General features: G+C 41.7%; 4 protein-coding genes across 4 annotated transcripts; 2 read left to right on the top strand and 2 right to left on the bottom strand.

The window, feature by feature from the left end:
- The first annotated feature begins 1,785 nt into the window (after window positions 1-1,785).
- znf710b (zinc finger protein 710b) lies at window positions 1,786-9,328 on the top strand. The gene is made up of 5 exons (XM_028402570.1): window positions 1,786-2,452; window positions 3,760-5,334; window positions 7,084-7,275; window positions 7,416-7,587; window positions 7,664-9,328. Exons 1-5 carry the CDS (start codon window positions 2,408-2,410, stop codon window positions 7,843-7,845), a joined length of 2,166 nt encoding a protein of 721 aa, XP_028258371.1. The 5' UTR covers window positions 1,786-2,407; the 3' UTR covers window positions 7,846-9,328.
- A 1,274-nt stretch (window positions 9,329-10,602) lies between these two features.
- Window positions 10,603-14,313, bottom strand: LOC114433836 (isocitrate dehydrogenase [NADP], mitochondrial-like). Its single transcript, XM_028402571.1, has 11 exons — window positions 14,066-14,313; window positions 13,201-13,292; window positions 12,959-13,124; window positions 12,536-12,696; window positions 12,301-12,444; window positions 12,075-12,211; window positions 11,649-11,800; window positions 11,422-11,534; window positions 11,211-11,308; window positions 11,029-11,121; window positions 10,603-10,945 (listed from the first exon to the last, which is right to left on the bottom strand). Exons 1-11 carry the CDS (start codon window positions 14,175-14,177, stop codon window positions 10,861-10,863), a joined length of 1,353 nt encoding a protein of 450 aa, XP_028258372.1. The 5' UTR covers window positions 14,178-14,313; the 3' UTR covers window positions 10,603-10,860.
- Window positions 14,314-14,621: 308 nt separating this feature from the next.
- Window positions 14,622-16,995, bottom strand: tmed3 (transmembrane p24 trafficking protein 3). The gene is made up of 3 exons (XM_028402573.1): window positions 16,607-16,995; window positions 16,115-16,360; window positions 14,622-15,771 (listed from the first exon to the last, which is right to left on the bottom strand). The coding sequence occupies exons 1-3, from the start codon at window positions 16,751-16,753 to the stop codon at window positions 15,538-15,540; spliced, it is 627 nt and encodes a 208-aa protein (XP_028258374.1). The 5' UTR covers window positions 16,754-16,995; the 3' UTR covers window positions 14,622-15,537.
- A 698-nt stretch (window positions 16,996-17,693) lies between these two features.
- On the top strand, window positions 17,694-21,676 carry LOC114433837 (retinol dehydrogenase 12). Its single transcript, XM_028402572.1, has 7 exons — window positions 17,694-17,930; window positions 18,252-18,392; window positions 19,384-19,575; window positions 19,656-19,817; window positions 19,937-20,053; window positions 20,215-20,419; window positions 20,634-21,676. The coding sequence occupies exons 1-7, from the start codon at window positions 17,855-17,857 to the stop codon at window positions 20,728-20,730; spliced, it is 990 nt and encodes a 329-aa protein (XP_028258373.1). The 5' UTR covers window positions 17,694-17,854; the 3' UTR covers window positions 20,731-21,676.
- Window positions 21,677-21,932: the final 256 nt, after the last annotated feature.

Consider the following 21,932-nt stretch of genomic DNA (forward strand, 5'->3'; position numbering starts at 1 on the left):
TGTTGGGATGGGACTCATTACCATGACAGCAGAAAATGATGGTAACTAAAGGGAATCTTTTTCTTTGTAGAATGTGGCTATGTGTTTTAACCTTAGCTATGATCTTTATCAAAAGCAAACCCTCTTTTTTTAATTTCTAATCTTAGTAATTCTTAAATTTTCTCTGTGTTCATGAAGCAGTTTATTAAAATTAAAGCAAAGGTGTCAGTGGATAAGAGTCTGCTGCTGCAGGGTTATTGCCACCACCCACCCGCCCACCATCCCTACACTGACCTTTGTGGCTCTGTGTTCACCCCTGCTTAGACAATGTTGTCATCCAGTGTAAACCTAACGATGTGTTGTGTCTGCAGGACGTAATTATCCACTGAACATGTTGTTTATTTGGAAATGAGTGTGAAAACTGCCCATTTGGTTCTTAATATCTAGAAAAGGCGTGTTTTTTTCACATCAGGTGCAGTCCAGATAATATTTCCCCAGGTTTTTTGGTAGACATCTACATGTTCGGAAGAAGAACTTCTGTGTTGTTTGCATGTACTGCAAAGTGTGCCCAGGTACCCAGCTTGTCTTTTCGTTTTTGGGCTGACACATTGAGGCTGTCTGCATCTGACCAGATCACATTTTAAATGCTCTCTGAACAGCACCCAAGAGAGAGTCCAGTTAAAACATTACTGTGTTGTGTGGATATTTGAAAGCATCTATTTATTTTGTTTATAGAAATTTCAGTAAAACTATTAATAGAAAAAAAAATTAAAGTTTACCAGTGAACTGTGCAAAAGAAGCTGCAACACTATTTAAGTCCCCTTCACAAAGAATTTACTCAGTACCTTTATATTAAAGTTTAAAAAGTCTTCACCACACATCTCAAGTTCTCATTAGTTGTCCCTTAGATTGCCAAAAAAGTGTTATATCTGCGTGAATTTAGTAAACACACCAGTGTAGCTTACGTTGATAATAAGACTGAGGTGAAGTCCAACTGTAGGTGTGTTCTGTGACTCATCTGTAGTCTTTATGGCGAATGTGTTGTGAATGTTGTGTGTGTGCCACAGTGAGTACACATCTTCAACATACACTGCTTTGGCTCACACACTCATTAATAATGCACACCAGTGTCTACAATTACAGTAAACCGTTCATTCATTTTTGCAGCTTTAATGGCATTGCATAGTAAATTGCTGCCCCAGAAGTTAGATGTTTGTTTGTTTTGGTGAGGTTGATTGACATTGTCCCATATTCCTCCATAATCAGGGGTGGGTCAGTTATCTCGATGCATTGGCAGGATATGCGTGACCTCTGTAGACTGTGAGGCCACTGTCTCAGAGCTGCATGTCCATCTCATGACGCTGCACATCACTAATTTTGCTAGAGGTGGTTACCACTTGAAAAAAGGTGGAAGTTCTTAATACTTGAAAATCGATGTTTCCTGATGTGTCAGTCAGCAACTCAGTATGTGATGGAGCAAGAGGATGAGGGATTCATGGATGAGATGCATCATCATAAGAGACAAATAATATCTTCTGTTGCCTACTTTTAACTCTCATTTTGTCCATTTCTTCTCTTCATCCATCATCCATTTCTTCTTATTCTTTTACCGCATTCTGCTCCCATCCCCCTCTGTCTCTCTCTCTTTCTCTCTCTCCCCTCCCCTCTCTTTTCCTTGAGTATTCGTTCCTTCCATTCTGTCCTCCCCTCTCTCTCTCCTCTATTTGCTCATCTCCTTGTCAGTCACCTTCCATCTCTTTTTCTCCCCCCCTCCCCTTCTTGTCACACACTTGCATCCGAGTCTGTGCACCAAACAATCTTTCAACACTTTTCCTTGCTCATAAACCTCAGTTGATAAATGAGAGAGTGAAAAGATACAGAGAGAGCCTGCAGAGAGGGATGCATAGATGAAACACAGAAAAGGACTCAGCAGTAGATAAAGGAGGAGAGACAGACAGGGATGAGCAGAAACAAAGACCAAGAATGAAAGACAGACTGAAGAAAGGAGGGCGACTGAGGCAGGAGGCGGCATGGTGGAAACGTAATTTCAGACTGATGTGACGTTGATTTTATTTTTGTTGTTGTTGTTGGTTGTGTCTGTGCGTGTCTTGTGACTTTGAGGTGACTTAGCCCATTTATCACCAGACTATCAAGGAGCCTTGTGCTTCAGTGATGTATGAGCTGATGAGCTGTGTGTTTGTTTTTCAAACCTCCTGGCCACATGCTCATTTGTCGGAGGAATATTGTGTTTGTTTGTTTGTTGTGTCTGCTCTGTGCTAGTGTGACCTGAGTCACTACTGAAACTGTGCTGAAGAAGAGGAAGAAGGAGGAGGAAGAGGAGGGTAATGTTAGCCCCGCCTCCTTCCATCCCTCACATATAAATAGGAGGCGAACGTAGCCTATTCTCACTCAACACTCACACTGAAGAATGAGATCCTTAAAGCACCTGAAGCCTCACAGCAGAAGGAGCGTGGTGAGTTCATTGGCTCTCAGTCATGTAGCATGTTAAGTGTTAGTTTAGTGAGGTGGTGGCCAGCGTGGGTTTGATCCCCCTGAAGCTGAAAGACGGGTAGAAAAAAGAGATGCTCTGGTTCTTTCTAGCTTGTCTTTGTTCGTAAAGTTGTTGTTAGTAGAATCCTTTTTCTCCCAAATGAAGAATTGTCTCTGATATAAACTCACAGTCACCTCCATTTGAACTCATTGTCTTTTGCTCTAATTTGTCTTTTTTACTCCACTTTCTTATTTTTCTTTCATTCTGTCTGGCTTTCATTTTTGCCATTTCCTTTCCTCCTGTCTCCTCTGCCTCTTCCCTCTGTCCTTACATATCCCTCTTTCTTTTTCTTTCTTCCTCTTGCTCTCTTTTGCCTGCTGCCTCACACTCACCCTCTCACTCTTTCACTCAGCCCTCCTCCCCCTCCTTTCCTCCCTCTCCAGTCTCTCTCTCTCTCTCTCTGCTTTCCTCCTTCCTCTCCTGCCCCCTTCTCCTTATCTCTCCTTCACTCTCCCTCTACCTTGCATTTTTTCTTTTTCCTCTCCCCCTCCTCTCCACAAGACTGTTCTCAGCTCTCTCTCCCTCTCCTGCTTGCCTCCCTCCCTCTCTGTCTCTGTTTTTTTCCTCTGTTCTCTCCCTGCTTTCCCTTGTTTTGTCTCCTCTCCTGCTTTCCGTTCTTTTTTTCATTTCTTAATCTTGCTCAGTTTTCTTTTTCTTTTTTCCTCCCTCTTGGTCTTGAATGTGTGTGTTTGTGTGTTGAGATCAGTAGGCCATCTAATCCCCCACAACACACACACACACACAGGCCTGGTTAGCACAGTGGATTAGGATGCTGTCTTTCATAGTTCCTGTTTCTCCAGATCAGTTTGCTGCTAGACAGTCATCATTCAGGTTGACTGTTAGACAGATTGATTTGGGAGTAGGTTTATCTCTCTGGTGGAAACGATGTTTTTGCTGTGCAGCCTTCCAAGCGGTGCAGTGAATGGCGCTTTAAAACTCAAATCTCTGTTTCGGTCTCAACAACCTGCTAAAAACACCGAATGGTTAATGAACTTTGACCCCTCATCCTTTATCCTAATCGCCTCACTTTTGATGAAAGGCTTAATGACTTACTACATTGATTCTCAATTTTAACAAACTGTCCTATGTTGTTACCTGAAACAACAATACAGACCTTTTTATTGTATTTTTCCTGCAATACGTTCAATGTTCTCCAATGAGTCAGAACGAACAGTCTGTAGCTGTTTACATGTCTCTGCTAAATACTGACAATCGGTGTGTCTTTCCAGGAGGAGGCGAGCCGGCGCCTGGGTAGATGTGAGCCCAAGGTAATGGCCAGGCTGGTGGACATAGGCACACAGACAGATCCAGTTGTTGTGCTGTCCTTGGCCCAGGCCGCCGTGCTAGGTCTTATCTCCCAGAATGAAGTATTTGGAGCTACCATTGCACCTAACGGCTTCTACACCGGTGAACCCAAAGAGTCCCCTGCACCCCCAGTAGACGGAGTCGACTACGAGTACGCAGACCAGCTTATCGGAGCCAACGGAGATTACCTTGGAAACAACTTGGGAGAAGACGGTCAAATGCAACCCAGCTGCAGTCAGAGGAGGTGGCAGCAAGGGCCGCCCCCTCAGCATCCAGATGGGAAAATGGTTGGTCCTGATCGTCATGGCCTTCAAGGCAGTGACGTGTCCTCGTCCCATGTGAAAGGGGAGGGGATGAACTCTGGAATGTCCTCCTGTGTCCACATGCTAAACAATATGGCTCCCAGAGGTGGCTTGGTTCAAGTAGACCCAGCCACCTTGAGGGGTACCAACAAGAACTGTACAGAGTGTGAGCGGGAAGCAACTAACCAGCAGCAGGCCAACACACACGGCCATCCGCCTCCTTCCCAGGTGGCCCACAGAGGAGCGGAGCAGGGCCACAGAGGACTCCAGGCCCAGGGCCCTATGGGGGCTCACAGTCGAGGTGGCAGAGAGGACGAAGAGGAGGTAGAACATCAAGGGAACACCATGATGAAGCCCACACAGCAGGAGGAAGCCATCAGCAGCTACTTCCAGACTAGTGAAGTAGGCAGCTATGATTCTACGGAAATGGGCATGGGAGGCGAGTACGAAGACAGCAGCCAGAGCATGATGTGGGCAGACGGGAGTGGAGGGGGTCAGCACCAGCAGCCTCCACAGCACCAGCCTCCTCGTCGACATGGAGGCCGCAGGGTTGACCGGCTAGATATCAACATACAGATTGATGAATCCTATTGCGTAGATGTGGGAGATGGTCTGAAGCGCTGGAAGTGCCGCATGTGTGATAAATCGTACACCTCCAAATACAACCTGGTCACACACATCCTGGGACACAATGGCATTAAACCACATGCTTGCCCACATTGTGGGAAGCTCTTCAAGCAGCCCAGTCATCTCCAAACCCATCTGCTGACCCACCAAGGTACGCGGCCCCACAAGTGCACCGTCTGCAAGAAGGGCTTCACCCAGACCAGTCACTTGAAGCGACACATGCTCCAACACACTGATGTGAAACCCTACAGCTGCCGCTTCTGCCGTCGAGGCTTCGCCTATCCAAGTGAGCTACGAGCGCATGAGGTAAAGCACGAGCGAGGACGCTGTCATGTCTGCTCGCAGTGCGGCATGGAGTTCCCCACATATGCCCACCTCAAACGCCACCAGACAAGCCACCAGGGCCCCCACACTTTCCAGTGCACAGAGTGCAACAAGTCTTTTGCGTACCGCAGCCAACTCCAGAACCATCTCCTGAAGCACCAGAGCCCGAGGCCTTACACCTGCTCCCAGTGCGGCCTGGAGTTTGTGCAGCTCCACCACCTTCGACAGCACTCGCTTACTCATAAGGTACTGACACCACTGCTGGACACTTCTGCTGTCACCCAGACTGCTTTAGTTACAGACACACAGTAAACATTACCTGTATAGATCATGAGAGCGTGTTTTTCTATTGTCACATGAACAAAAACAATAGTGCAGAGAAAAAGCAAACAGACAAAAAATGCACAATTGGATCTCTGCATCTCTGTTGTCCAAGAGACTCACCTCTTCTGTTTTTTACTCACTGGGTGAAGGTGACAGGTAAGAGTGTGTAGCCTGGCAGGCATCCATTCCCTGTCCTGTGCCTTTTTGTCTAATTTGTAGTGACAAAAGCTTTTTGGGGATTTCTAGAGAATAGTTTAAAAATTGGTTATACAAAATACAAAAAGGCAACATATAGAGTGCAGAATTTGCATCAGTTTCATAAGCTGTTTGTTAATCAGTAGAGGCCGTTTTCATTGTAGTGTTAACTGTGTGAGGGAATATGATTTTTGCATGCAGTTACTCAGCACAGTTAATCACTCACTCACTATTCAACAGAGCGAGCTCCAGGATGTGTGTCCTGAGGGACGTCATCAAGTAAATTGAGTTTCTAGCTTTGAAAGAGGTTTGTACATGGACTGAATCAGGACTGGGTTGTTTGAGATTCAACAGTTTGTCCTAATTGTCCTGTAAGTTCCACTAAAATATGTATTAATTACCTTTTACCTCATCATTAGGAAAGCTTCATCTGTATTCAGAGAAATGGGAAAAAATAGATGTGACTGTTTTTTTTTAGCAGCGATTTTAATCTGCACAACACTGAGCATCTTCATGTAGTCATAATTAAAGTCCTCGTCTGAATGAAATGTCTGTAATTGCTCAGTGCCTCCTGCCTACAATCATGCAGGTGAGGAGCAGAGAGACGAGGATGCTCCTGGATCACAAAACATAATTCATGCAGTAGAGTCACTGCGCTCTTTTCTTGTGTTCAACGAATCTTTTATTCTCAAATCAATTACTTTTTCTCATGACACTCGAAGAGATGGACAAATGAATAGCAGTCACACAAATCCCACGCAGTGACAAATAAAAATGTAGATTTGGATTTACGCTAAGTTTTGTTTCCACTCAGGGAATAAAAACCCAAAAGCCACACAGAAGCTGGGAGAGAGGAGAGCAGTCAGTATTCTCACAGGAGAGAATGTTCTCTTTTGTGGCTTGTATCCGAGCCTGCTGGCTCTTCATTGCTCCCCCTGGTGGCCAACAACAACACAGTCCGTTTGCTGTGCAGACAGTGGGCGGATGGACAGTCTGCCAGATTTGTCTGCTTATACAAACACTGTCTCTCGACCCACTAGTGACCTGTCATACATGTTCGTTCCTAAGAATCCACTCAGTCCCAGCGTTTGTGTGACTGCAGAGTGCAGAGTATGAGACAGCAGCACATTCAATTGGAGAAGCCTCAAGGCCATAAATGTTGTGAATTGTCTGCTCCTGTGACCTGGTTCTCAGTGTTTAAACATTTCCTGTGGCATGTGGTTGAAATATTACAGGAGCAAAGGATGGACAGGACATTGTTATCTGTCCTGTTGTAATCTCTTTGGGTACCTACCTAAAATGGCTGCCATAGCATGATCAAAGAAATTACACTCATCACATATCAGCACTTCTTGCTTCTTATATTGTCATGAATATTAAGAAAACTTTTTGCTAGACTAGATCATGCCTTACAAGGAAAAGTACCAGCCTCCACTGCCTTTGACTGACCCTTTTCTTTTCCATGCTCCTCTGTAGGGAATGAAAGGCCATAAGTGTGACGTGTGTGCCCGGGAGTTCACCCTGTCTGCCAACCTGAAGAGACATATGCTCATCCACAACAGCGTCAGACCCTTCCAGTGTCACGTCTGCTTCAAGAGCTTTATCCAGAAACAGACCCTGAAGACCCACATGATCGTCCACCTGCCCGTGAAGCCATTTAAATGCAAGGTGAGTGTTGGAACTTCTGAATGGAAAGTGTCAGACAGGATGATTTCATCAGTAAAACCACCACCTGCCCTCTGATGCACGTTGCTTCTGTTTATGTCTGTGCTCGTACATTTTTGAATGTTTTTCTTCATTTTGTCCAGGTATGTGGTAAGTCTTTTAACAGAATGTACAACCTGCTGGGCCACATGCACCTCCATGCTGGCAGTAAGCCCTTCAAGTGTCCTTACTGCACCAGTAAGTTCAACCTGAAGGGGAACCTCAGCAGACACATGAAGGTCAAACACGGAATGGACGTCTCACCAGAAGGACAAGGTGAGCTTCACAACAGTGAAGGTTGCTTGGAGGCAGATTTAGAAATGTACTGATAATTTTTTTTTGTATGTTCCAGAAGTTCTTCCAGAAATGGAAAGCCAGGCAGAGTATGAAGGACAGAACTTCAGCTTTACATCACCAGACAGTATGGACAATGGTGGTTCCCAAAACCTCACTAAACTCACCACAGCAAACATGGAGGACATGGAGGAATATTACAATTTTGGGAAGGATACAAGCAGCTACACAACACCTTGAGCGGTGATGGACCAGGAAGCAGAGAACATATTTCTCTTTTTTGGAGGAAGAAGGAAATAACCGTTGTTATTAGAGCTTTAGGAGACTCAGAAAAAGGGGGTTTTCTTTTTAGTTTTGGCCTGACCCTAACGGACTATGATGGGAGGCCGGGAAGGAGAAGCACTTCAAAGGAGACGTTTCAACTCTGTTGCTCATAACAGAGTCACCGAAACTGTGTGGAGCTCCTCCTCCTTTTTGGGATTACTAAGCTTACTGACTCAAAGACTCTCACTGGCTGAACAAATCTGTATGTTGTGTGTATGTATCTGTTATTGGGAGGGGGGGAAATAGAGAAAAGTTGCAGTTGTGGAGCCATCGATTACATTTGATGTGATACAAAAAAAAAAAACTGTTTACCATTTTGCCATCTTGGTCAGTCACAACCAATGTTTGCCCTTATATTTTTGACTGAAAGTGCCAGCAAGGGACAGTTTGCGACCACAGCTATATACTTGCTGTATATCAAAGTTTTGATACATAGTCACACATATTCATAGGTTTGAATGCTCTTACTTAACAGCTCCTAATTGTAGTTCCCTGTTCGAGCCAGGCCCTCACCTTAAACTTTAAATAGATAGATCTTTCAATGCATTGGTGCTTTTTGCACAAGACATTGTAGCCTTTTTCTTACCAGGGCACTAAAGTTGCTACTGTCCCATGTCAGCTAAAAGCAGAAAACAACATTGCCGGCATGTAAAGCCCTCTGACTGTACAAATGATTCTGCAACATGCAGTATGTTTACCCACTGTTTTTTTTTCCACATGGTTTTGCTTTACATTAACAGTCTATCCCGTGTAGTGAATATACTGCTCTAGTATTTGAATTACTGAGTGAACAATAGCACTTTTTCATAGAAACCTGTTGTTTTTCTTGTGAAGGCCATCTTCAGTATGAGTGAATTTATTTGCCTCAAAGAAAAGCAGGGGGGGGGGCGGGAAACAAAGATTGTAGAATCTTCCAATCCCCCATAATGGCAATATTATTAAACAAACGGAACTCTCAGTAGGTTTTTATAAACAGCATTTTCCTTCATATTTCATAATAGAAGTTGAAGATTCAGCATTTTTCTTTGTAGTTTCAGCACTCTTAAATTAAGGACTGTGTTCACTTCACTTTTAATTCAGTTTATTCTCCTGCAAAGGGAATAAATACTATAAATGAAAATGAAACCCTATTTGAAAAATAAATTATGTGGAAATCCTGCTTAGATTTAGAGTTTGAAATTGACTGAATTAAAAGTGGACTGACACTGCTACCACTGTGGGGAGGACGGCCAGCTCCCCCTGTCCTGCCATGCAGGTCAACCCTGATATGCACACTAAACCAGAGGAATGGTCTACTAGTTCTTTTTTTTCTCTTTTTTTTTGAGCTGAAAAATATCAAACTGAGACCTCATGGAAATTGACCATGAATAATTTAATAAAGGTTCTCTAGTTTAAATGATGAAGGCTGGTGTTGTAATCTGTCACTGTTTGAGGGGGTAACCCTTGGTTTATTTTTAGCTACACTGATAGTACATCTCCAAGAATGGTCCCACTAGTCTGCCTGTCAGGTTTTGATCCGGGCTGAAATATCTTAATGATGCACTGACTTTTTCTCCATTGCCAGTATGTGCTACTAGCTATGCCTAAATGCACATAAAGTATCAGAATATTGATGTGCATGACACACTAACTGTTATGTTATTGAACTATCTTGACATCAGGAATGCAAAAGATTGTTATGGAATTTGGTACATGTTGATGACCAGATGAGTTTTATTGCCTTAGACAGAATCCATCAATCACTTGCATAGGCATATAATGCTAAGAAACATCATTTTTATATTTTTATTACTGATTCTGATGTGCAATAAAACAAAACAAGGTTTCTGTGGTATTTCTGAATCAAATAAGTCAGACAGCAGGATGGTCCCATCCCCTATCTTCCTCATATTTTATTCAGGATGCCTGAATAAAATGTCCTGCCTGACTACACACTACCTATAGCAAGAATGTGTATGGTATAGATCGGTCCCCTGCTTCTTGAATTATTGGTGTTGTGCAAGGAGTACAGTTACACAGGAAATCATCAAGAAGAGGAGAAATGACTCTTCATTATAAATACACAACAAGAATGTAACGCTTTCTACAAGACCTGGGAGGGATCCTATTTATTACCTTAGTTACTGATTGATGACAAGTTATTGGAAGGTCAGTTCATGTATCTTGTGATCAGCTGTCTATTTGGCATGGCTGAAGTCGGCTGGATTAAAAAATATTACTGTACTTGGAAAACCATCAAGGAAAGGTTTAAACCAAGCACTTACCGTGCAGCACTTGGCTGCTACCCTGTCTCCACCTGCTGGTGATACAATGTAGCTGCTGTCTCAGCTAAAAGCTTTGCCAACATTCCCATCAGGGTGAGCCCCCTGCTGGTGCAAACACTATTCACTGTCATGCACTGGAGAACACATATTATGGCCACTAAATGAGCATACAACTCTGCATGAATGCACGGCTGGACAGAAGCTGGTGTGAGACTGCATGAAATTAAAGTGTGAAATGGAAGTGTATATGGACAGATTTTACCACTGCTCCACCTGCATGAATCTAACCACACCCCAAATTACTCCAAGCTGTCTGAGCTGATAAGTGTGTTCTCTGTTCCAGCATTCGGGGTAATGGAACTAAACTGATAACGAAGCAGAAACAAAGAAAATTTCACAACTGTTACACTTGAAGCTTCTATAAAATTAGATTTAATATTAATTCATATGGTACAATCATTCAACTCGTGCAATACAAAATAGAAATAGGAAAGTCTGTAGTGGAATCTTGACAGAACATTGTGCTGTTCAAATACAAAAGCAGGCACAGAAACAAGAAAGTTCTTTCAATTCTTCAAAAGTTCATAAAAACAAATAAAAAAGAGCATGGAATCCACACAGAAGGGTTTTTCTATCCACATTGTGAAGTGCATCTTCTGTTGTGTCTTCAATTGCCCAGAGCTTTGTCCAGGTTGGTCTTGATAGTATCAAGGAAGTCAGACGTGTTGACATAATGCTCATTTAGCTTGCAGCTGCAAGTTTGCAAAGTGGAAGGTCAGATTTATCATAATTATTACCCACACAGCACACAAAGGATTAGAAAATGCACACTTACTTTGGCAGTCCATGAATACACCCTGCAAGGTCTTTGGTCATCACCCCGTTTTCCACTGTTTCTACACACACTTTTTCTAAAGTCTGAGAGAACCTGGAGATAAAAGATACAGTGACAGAAATAAATATGAGATATAATTAAATAAATATATTCACCCATAGGTAAATAATAAAATAGCATACTTTATTAAATCAGCATTTCCATCCAGTTTGCCTCTGTGTTCCAGTCCCCTGGTCCAAGCAAAGATGCTAGCAATGGGGTTAGTGCTGGTAGGTCTTCCCTACAAACCAACAATACAAATAATGCTGGTTACCACTGATTGGTCAAACTAAAAATCTAGATCTAGATTTTTTTAAAACACAAAATCCAGCAGAGCAACCTAAAGGCTCTTACTCTCTGATGTTCACGGTAGTGCCTGGTGACAGTGCCATGGGCAGCCTCTGCCTCTATTGTCTTACCATCAGGACACACAAGTACTGATGTCATGAGACCCAGAGAGCCAAAACCTGGACCGAGCACACATTAAATAACATGTCATTACAGGTGGAATCTGTCACCGCAGAAGCCCACACTCAGCAGGACAGTATGTTGTGTGAGTGCTCCAGGTATGATGTACTCACCCTGTGCCAGGATGTCTGACTGCACATCACCATCATAATTCTTGCAGGCCCAAACAAATCCTCCTGCAGACTTCAAGACCTGGGCCACCATGTCGTCAATGAGCCGGTGCTCATACCAGATCTTCAGTTTGTCGAACTCTGGCTTGTACTTCCTACAGTGCAAGTCGAATAACCAAACTTTAAAACTACAGCACAGAACATTTATCACACATGTCTGCCTCCTAGCTTTTTCTATACAGTTTGTGGGGGAAACTTGTCACAGGAGTGACACAGCTGTAAAAAATATTGAGCTGACTTAGTTTGGACCTAATTCAAATGTTAGGTTTCTTTCTTTTTTAAATAATTTCACTCCTGCTCTATTCGTTTAACAGTCATACAGACTGTAAAGGCACCACGTTTAAAGTCTTGTCATATGCTGTGTCTTACATCTCAAAGATGTCCTGGAAGATGTCTTTGAAACGGCCATCATAAGCCTTGAGGATGGTATTCTTAGTGCTCATGTAGAGAGGCCACTTCTTCTGGATGGCATACTGGAAGCAGCTGTGTGCAAATCCACTGATGGACTGACATAATAGCCCATCACAATACATTAAAAATCAGAAAATGTACATCTGTTAACACAGCTTTATTTTAAACAAAAATGTATCCTTACCTCATCAGTGTTGTACATTCCCATCCCACAGCCCCCTGCAGGGAAGTCATACACCTCCCACTCCTGTTGTTTGCTCCCATCAGCTGGAGAAAATATCATCTTAAACTTGCCAGGCTGGTTCACGACAAAGTCTGTGGCCCTGTACTGAGATCAAACAGTGAGAAGTGAGACTCCTCACCTTTCAGTTTAGATCCATGTACAAACAAACAAAAACTGTTTGCATCATCACAATTACCTGATCACCAAAAGCATGTCTGCCAATGGTTATGGGCTGAGTCCAACCAGGAACAAGACGCGGGATGTTTTTACAAAGGATTGGCTCACGGAAAACTGTGCCGCCCAAGATGTTCCTGATGGTTCCATTGGGACTCTTCCACATCTTCTTTAGTTTAAACTCTAGAAAGAAACATCAACTAATGAAAGACACAAAACAATGTTCTGCAAAGTTGAGTAAAAATAATAATAAATAAATGCACCCTATCATTGTATAACAGATGACAACAGATTACCATGCATGCAAATGCCTTTAACAATGACACTGACTATAGTTCAGTGTTTTATAAGGCGACATATTTTGTGATTTACTGCTTGAACTTGATACAGAGTAGCCCAGCACAGAGAGGACAGCCAGCATGCCGTGTTATTGGTTCTGTCTTACCCTCGACTCTGGCCTCATCAGGAGTGATGGTGGCACACTTGACGGCCACATTGTATTTCTTAGTTGCCAGAGCAGAGTCAACAGTGACCTGGTCATCTGTCTGGTCTCGGTAGGGAAGACCCAGGTCGAAATACTTGAGCTCAACATCCACATTGGGCAAGATGAGCTGCACAAAACATGTCAGTTGCTTAAACTCTACATTACAGACAGTAATGAAGAGCGTTACTATTTGTTTTAATTACCTTCTCTTTAATAAACTCCCATATAATCCGAGTCATCTCATCTCCATCCATCTCCACCACTGGCTGATCCACCTTAATACGCTTTGTTGCATCTAAAAATGTGCAAATACATTAGATTTCAGTGTAATTTACATTTCACAGGAGGTCACAGGAAACAGTAAACTTAAACTTAAATGCTTAAGATTTAGTACTATTACAGACTACAAACAATGCAGCGTAACACAGCAGAAATAAAGGCCCCAATCTAATATAAAAACAAAAATATAGAAAGTTAAAGTTAAAATAATGTAATGAAAACTCCCTTAATCCTACACACTGGTCCTTAGTATCTATTTACTTAATTTTAAAGGTAATTCTGCATTGCAATTCTTAGTGCCAATGCATACCCCAGAACAAGCCAGCATAGATTACCTCCATCTTTTCCAATCTCACCTGTGTGATCTACCAAAGAACAAGGTGATGACTCATCACATTGCTTCACTTCGTTTTACATTCCTGGCACTGCTCTGACTGAGAAAGCTGGCCGACTCTGACCTTGGAACCATGTGAGCGCTTTGATAACATTTACTACCTGCCTGTCAGTCTACTTCCCTGACAACACCTGGACTGACATACATATAAAATATGAAATGGCTGTATTAACAGACTTCCAAAATGATATGTATTTTTGTTGTGTTTGATTCACTGATGGCTGGGAGCCAATCTGCAACATTGACTTCCGCTCAGTTCCCAGTGTTACAGTCTGTTTATTAGCCAGCAGCTCTTTCATCACTCCACGCGGACATGTAACCACAATACTGCCGCTGAGCTCAAGAGGCGCCTTTGGATTCATTATTACGGTCATTTTCATAGACGGCTGACTTACAGTTCCTCTGCTGGAGTCTGACGGCGGCCGGTGAGACCACTGCTGGGTTTTGTGACAGCGTGGCGGCTGCTCTCCTCGACACGGTTGTCAGAGCCTTAAGGTATCCAGCCATGTTTATTAGCGAATGTTTACGGCAGACAGAACCTTCTTTTCTTATGAATGAGCGTAAAGTGAGCCCGGTAAAACTTGTGACAGCTCTGGCTCCCACACGTCAGCACGGATAGTGAACGCTTGATTCTGATTGGTCAGCACATCCGGCCCCGTGACCAATTAGCTCAAGCCCTTTTTAAACACGACACAACAGAGTTTTACAATTACCACCACCTAGTGTTTGATTGTTCAAACTGCAGCCGCTCATATTCATCATTGCAGCACAAAGAGCTGAGGTCAGCTGTACTACAGAAACTACAGCAAAAGTACAGCAAAGCAGCAAAAATACAACAAGAACTTTGAACAGCTGCACAGTACGGGATGTCAACATGAGTATTTACCAGTAAACCTCACTGAAAAACATAAAATCTGAATTTTTATTTAAGAAATTATAAAACAGATGGGATCAATTGTACCCAATTTATTTATTCATTTATGCAAAAACATGACGAGTAGTATACACTTTTTGACAGTTCCTGTTCAATGTGAACATGCTACATACACTTTAGCATGAATATTTTAAAAAAGTAAAAATAGAAAAATATACTAACGACTGAGAAATGGAAAGTGTACACTTGATTTTTTAAAACTTTTTAAATAAATTTCAAGGTTAAAATGTTTCTTGCATTCACCTTCCCCACCAATGCACTGTTTTCCACCAAATTTTGTTAAATTATGTTGGGGTTCCTATACATAGTTGGGAGAACGTTTTACAGTTGGTTACTATAACAATGTAACACATGTGAATGTGAGTTGGGTTCTCCAATCAAACAGTAATAGGAGCTGGAATGCATTTAAATGAACGCTGCAAACATTCAACATGTTTCCTTAAGGCACTTAGTAACACATACATGGGCATGATAGAAACAGCTCTTATAGCTTGTAAAAATGTTGTACACATAAATTGAAGTAACAAACATGACAAACAATAAAATAAACAATAAAACTAACATTTAAATAATTATTTTTTTCTGTGTCCCACAACTTTAACTGTAATTGTTGACTATCAAGATGGAAAATCCAGAAAAGCCCTTTAAGTAAGGCAATCTGGGCATTTAAGAGGTTTTTCAAACTAAATATGTTTATGTTGTAAAACAACAGTATGACATATAAGCTGTAAAAGGCTGAAAAATATCAATTATGAGTGGCTTGGTAATAACAAACAGACATTAAAAGTCATTTTCAAGTTTGTCAGACGCTGTAGTCAGAAATAGGAAAAGCTACCAAAGTATCCAAAAAGCAGAAAATGTGAACATCTGTGTTCACACTGGCAGGCTTCCACCTGTCATTTGTCTTTTTGAAGGCACATCAAGACACCAGTTCTAAGTGGTGGCCATCACAGAACCTTTCTTGTCAGCAAAGAAGCTCTTAAGCAGCATGACCTGACCGATGCCGATGGCAAACAGCATGACGGTTTCTCCAATGGACCAGTAAGTGACCCGGTCCAGCAGGTGGTCTGCTCTTGTACGGTCGTGTGCTTCTCTTAGCCTGTACCACGTCTGTGAGTCAATCACAACTTTCAGGATCTCGTGAATGGCAACGCAAGATGACTCCAGCTGAAAACACAAAAGTCAACACAAATGAGCTCATATTTTACTATGCAATGATAAGCAGACACATCAGTATTTGTTTTAATACTCACACTGTGTTTTGTGAAGTAAATGAATGTGAAAGACAGAAACAACTGGCTCCACCTAGTGGATTTTCTAAAAACTGTCATCACGACACTGAAACCATCAAAATACTATAACAAATACCAGACTGACTAATACAAAAACATTCAATAAATAATGCGTTTGCTTTGAAAACATCCAGTAGTTTTCTGAACACTAGCAATATGCACAACATAGCTTATAGAGTGCCCACAGCTGAGGTTTTAAACAGACTTTTAGACTTTACCTGAGTTAGTGCTGTATTTTTGCGCATGCTGTCTAGGAGAGGTTCTTCTTCTCCATGGCGGAAGTCCAGGTACACAGTTTTATGTGTGAAGGTGGAGAACTCGTTGCTGAAGCAGACCTTGTAGACTCCCTTCATAGCCGTGGTGTGAGAGAAGCTGTCATACTGCTTCTTCCTCTCATTATACAGGACGTTGTTATGAGGATCAGTTACAAAGCAGTCCACGTCATAGTTGCCTCCTGAAATGACCTAAAAAAACAACAGTGGTTGACAGGTATGAAACATATGTTTCACTCGCAGTGAGGAGGAAATGAGTGTAAATGGCTAACAGCGGGCATAACTATACACAGTTTGAATTAATTTAATTATGTACCTCACCAAATGTATTTTTATCCACACACAGACAACATTCAACAATTCAAAGGCCACATTCGTTTGACAATATTTTGTACACAACACACAGACGGAAGTAAGGAAGCTGTCAAAGTAACCCACCTGATAATCTATGTCAAACTTCACATCTTTCTCCAGCTCCTCGAAGAAACACTGCTTGTCGTTGTCAGGAAGTTCAAACGTGAGCTCAGTTGCAGACACCACACACACATGCAGCAGCACAGAGCTCAGAGCCAGCAGGCACAGCATGGTGAAGGCAAACAGAGAACTCCGGGGCCGCTTCTTCACTGAACACTGATGCTAACAGATGTGCAGCAGCTCTGACGTGGCGCGAGCACAAAGCACTTCCGGGACAGGTTTGTTTATCTTAAGAGGGAAAAAATTATCCCACAGACACGAAACGTTAACTGTTATCAGACACGATCTAGTATGACTACTTAATGTAGGAAACCTTTTTGAAACGGTTATAGCGACGAAGATCAACAAAATGTAGAGATACGTCAACTCGGTTACAACCGATGAACGCACCGGTGGACCAAACGTCAGATTTCAAAATAGAGGTATAATATTATGGTGGGCAACACAGCTATTCCTCACCAAAATCAAATGGGCAGCAAAATGTATTAAAGTACAAATATTTAATATGTGATGCCCTTAATGTTAATGGTGTTATTTTCTTTCTTTTTCTTCTTCTAGGCGCAGTTATGCTGTTAAATTTGTATTTTCATAAACATATTTCATTAAATTTTGCTTCATTTAATATATAATAACGTTGCATGAATTAAAGATGTGGAAAAAGAAAACATATTTATGGAGGAGTTCAGAAGAAGCCTAATGTGTCCAAAACTACACTATATCAGTAAAAGTGCTGTCTTTGTTAACAGAGTCGGTGAGTCAGCCAGCTGCATTGTAGAAGTGATGGGTGTGTTTTTAAGGTGTGTGAGAACCACATGAAAGAGTCTGCTTTCTTCTCTGTAAACCTGTATCCCAGTTGATAAGCCTATCACAACTAGAAGTGAATGCACGACATTGTTTCATTTTCAAAGTGTTCACAAGATAAAAAAAAAACTTTTAACAGAGCATGCATTTGCATGCATTTGTTGCTACAACAGAGTACACCCTGAACATCTGTCTTATTTTGAAGGTCTTACTGAGTAAGCAGCACGCCCCCACTTCCGCCCAGGAGGCACTGTTTATAAACCACAGAAGTTAACGCCTGTCTCTAGTTTCTGTAGTAAGATTGTAGTGTATATCAAAATTAAACAATTAATGACACAGTGTCCTATTTTTTTATTTATAAAATTCAATAACTTGTAACTTCACTCGTTTAATTGACGAAACGTCTGAATCATGCAGAACTACGCAGCGGCTGTTCAGGACTTTGTGGAGAGACATGCGACTGGTCTCACAGTTGTCTTTGTCACGGGTAAACTGATGTTTTATGTTTTTGTTGTATTTAACATGCACATGGTATATCCTCCCTACATTTATTACAGTTGTATGTATTTCCTGCTGTTGAAGAAGAGGAGAATGTGATGTAAATGCTGCCTTATAATGACATTAACCTGTATTTCAGGTTCACTTGAATCTTCATAATCAAATCACCTAGTTAAGTTGAAGTTAAAAGAAAGAGTTTCATTATAATCTCCATTATACCTCATCTCAAGTCATATCTGAACTCATTTAACCAGGGGCAGATAGGGGACAGATAACCACTGTAAATTCTCCAAAAAATGTCTCTTTTCAGGGGCAGGCGTGCTGGCCTTGCGTAGGTGGCTGGCAGGGGGGGTGTGTCGGAGTAAGGTCAGGCTGGATGGGAAAACAGTCCTGATCACAGGAGCCAACACTGGCATTGGAAAGGAGACGGCCCTGGATATGGCGAAGAGAGGTGAAGCTTTCACTGTTGCAACATAAATGCAAAATGAACAACAAGTTACAGTAAAACGCATCAAATGCTGTGGCAGTAGGAACAAACAAGCCTCTAAAGGACATGCATATTGCTCAGGACCTATTAAGAAGAAGATTAAGAAGAAGAAAGATTTTAGTACAGATTGAATCTAATATCACTATGTATGTTTTCATTCATGTCAAATCACTGTAAATGACTGCTTCTGCTAGTTCAGATTTAGCCCTTCATCTGCTTAGGGAGTGGCAAACAACTGAGTTTGATAAGAGGTTAAAGCAACATCAGGGTGCAGCAGCGGAGCTGTACTGAAGGCCGATCTATTGAAGAGGTCTATGACATCACTGAAACATCCATCCTGCAAAGAGTCATACCAAACCTAATTCTTTTTTTTTCTATTCTTGTCATTTGCAGTGTTCAAACAAAAATAGTCAGTTAACAACCATAACTGTTAGAAATATGCTTACTATTATTAAAGAAAGAAGTTCTGATTCTGACAGGTCAGAAGTTGGAGGAAAAGGATAACTGCTGTTTTACAACAGTTCCTCTTTCATGCGGCCACTATGAGGCAATTGTGCATCTTGCATGTATACACCTACTCTAGAATGGTAAAACGTTAAACTGCTCAGCTGAAAAGGAAAGGGAAGGAAACGGAAATATATAGGATATATATATAAGGCAGAATGTGATTATAATTTAGTTTCAAATGGGCACTGTTATATGAAACCACAACGTGTTTTTAAAGCTCCAACCATGCGCCTGTCTTATACATACTCACAAATTTTAAACTAATGATTCCTTATCTAGTATAGTGAAGGGAAGGGGTGAGGGAGAAGAATCAAATTGATGCAGTCTGAATCCTCACCACAAGATGTCACTAAAGCCTACACAGCAATCCTTTAACTGACCATAGGGCAAGTCTTGTACTATGGTAGCACTTCCTCCTGATATAAGTTACATTAAAGTTTTTCTTTAGGGGCCAGAGTGATCCTGGCCTGCAGGGACATGACCAGAGCCCGAATTGCAGCAGATGACATACGGCAGCGGAGCGGCAACGGCAACGTACTGGTGAAGAAGCTTGATCTCTCCTCGCTGCAGTCTGTCAGGGACCTGGCCAAAGATGTCCAGGAGAATGAGGAGCGCCTGGACATCCTCATTAATAATGCAGGTATTGCGCAGTGGGTCTTCTCTGAGCAGATTTTTAGTTATTTATACTGCATATAAGTGTATATTTTGTTTGTGTCTTAGGTATTATGATGTGTCCTAAGTGGAAGACAGAGGATGGCTTTGAGATGCAGCTCGGTGTCAATCATCTGGGACATTTTCTCCTCACCAACTGCCTGCTTGACCTGATGAAGAAGTCAGCCCCAAGCCGTGTTGTCATCGTCTCAAGCCTGGCTCACGAAAGAGGTTATTTATTTATTTATTTATTTTGTAATTTTAGATCATTATTAGTGAAGTATTACATTTTTTTTTGCTTTACTTACAACTTTCACTTTGGTTGAGAAGTAAGAGGTATTTTTTTTCAGGTAAAATACACTTTGAGGACCTTAATCTTGAGAAGGACTACCATCGTGAAAAGAGCTACTACCAAAGCAAGCTGGCCAATGTCCTCTTCTGCAGGGAGCTGGCTGCAAGAGTGCAAGGTAGTGTCCAGCGACATTATTTGCCAACAGCATTGTTAAAACACATGTATGTTGTTTTAAACCACCTTTTGATCTTGCTTTGTGCCTATAATTCAGATTCTCCCAGTGTTGACAGTTGTAAGATGTTTCATACCATATAACTAATTGTTGTTTCCCATTAGGCACTGGTGTGACAGTGTACAGTCTTCACCCTGGGGTCATCCGCACAGAGTTAGTCCACCATTTGTTCCCTACCTTTGCTCTGTGGCAGAGGATCATAGCCATGCCTATTATGATGATGATCAAAAGTCCCAGGGAGGGCGCCCAAACCACCATCTACTGTGCTGTGGACGAGAGCCTGGCGAACGCCAGCGGCCTCTACTACAGGTAAGTACTCACTATGAATTAGATATTTCTAATTTGTATTTTCTTTTGGCATCCTTGTACTTTTGTGGTTAACAAAATGGATTAAAAATTTGCTGAGACAAACAATATACAGGGATTGGTACTACTTACTGGTTATAAAAGCCTCTACTATCAAATAGCATTTGATTTTTATCAGATACTGTCTGAGACTTCCAATGCTTATTCTTCCATACAGTGACTGTGCCCCCAAAACTCCAGCACCACAGGCCCTGGATGATGCTGCAGCCAAGAAGTTGTGGGACATCAGTATGTCCATGGTTGGTCTGGCTTAAACACAGCATGATTTTATCCCCTCTTCCTTCGAGCGGAGCCCGGAGTTGGAAAGCACTACAAATGTATTTTATTATATAATCATGCATAATTTTGCACTATTTACTCAGACTGCAGTCCACCGGTGACTAATATACTTATATAAGAATACACGCTGTATCATTTATGGTTTATTGTATAGCTATGCTATGGTGCTTTATAAAAACACGGCCACACCTTAGTAAGTGAAAGTTATGGGTGTTCTTCTCTTAATATATTTCTAATGTTTTATTTATTTTTTGTTTGGATTTGGAATACTAAAATGGTTATTGACCGACTCTTGCAATTAAACCATGTTCTTGTTTCTATAATCAATGCATGATGTAAAGTAAGAGGCGCAATGTTTAGGGTGGATGTATAGGGTAAAGGACTCTTGCTTTACCCTATACATCCACCCTAAACATTGCTTTAAGTGCTGGCAGTTGTGTTTTGTCCTTGAGATGAGAGCGGATCCTCCACCAGGTGTAGAGTGGGAGTGGATGCCCTGGGGGTAGAGAGCACCTGGGATACACCCAGTAGATCCAGAACACTTGTCAGATTGAGTTCCCTCCTGTATGTGTGTATGTGTGTTTCTTTTACTTAACGGATGCTGTTTGTTGTGTCATGACAGGGTAATTCTGATGTTTCAGTATTTTCATTGACCCGTGAATGTACCAGAACATTAAAATGAATGTAAGAAGAAGCCACCAGCTGTGTAACACTTTAGGAATAAAAATCTGTTGAAATGTGACATTTTCCTCTGACAGTTATAAACAACAGGTGCAATGACTAAAAACACTTGGATACACAAACAGAGATTTATTCATGGAAGCTGGTTGAGCAGTTAATGAGAAGATGTTCCAAGTTCAGGATGGGAGGCAAAATTATGTGTTTAAAAAGGTGAAGTACAAATAAACATATCTGAAGTTGCTTAGGTAGCTGAAAATTTGTGCAAAATGAACATATTTATTTTTTCCCTAGTTTAGGTGGACATCTATCCTTTTGTATGCATGTACATAAGCATGAAAATACAGTATCTTGTAGTCTCTGACATGACTCTTTCACTGATTGTAGTTAAAGTGTAGTAATACCAGGCCAGAATGCTTGTGGGTGTGAGAATCTGTATGTTGGTGTGGATTATGTTAAAATTACTCACCAAAGTTTGTATTCCAGTTCACCTGCTTTG

This window comes from Parambassis ranga, chromosome 3 (genome assembly GCF_900634625.1).
Source record: "Parambassis ranga chromosome 3, fParRan2.1, whole genome shotgun sequence".
NCBI classification, from domain to species: domain Eukaryota; kingdom Metazoa; phylum Chordata; class Actinopteri; family Ambassidae; genus Parambassis; species Parambassis ranga.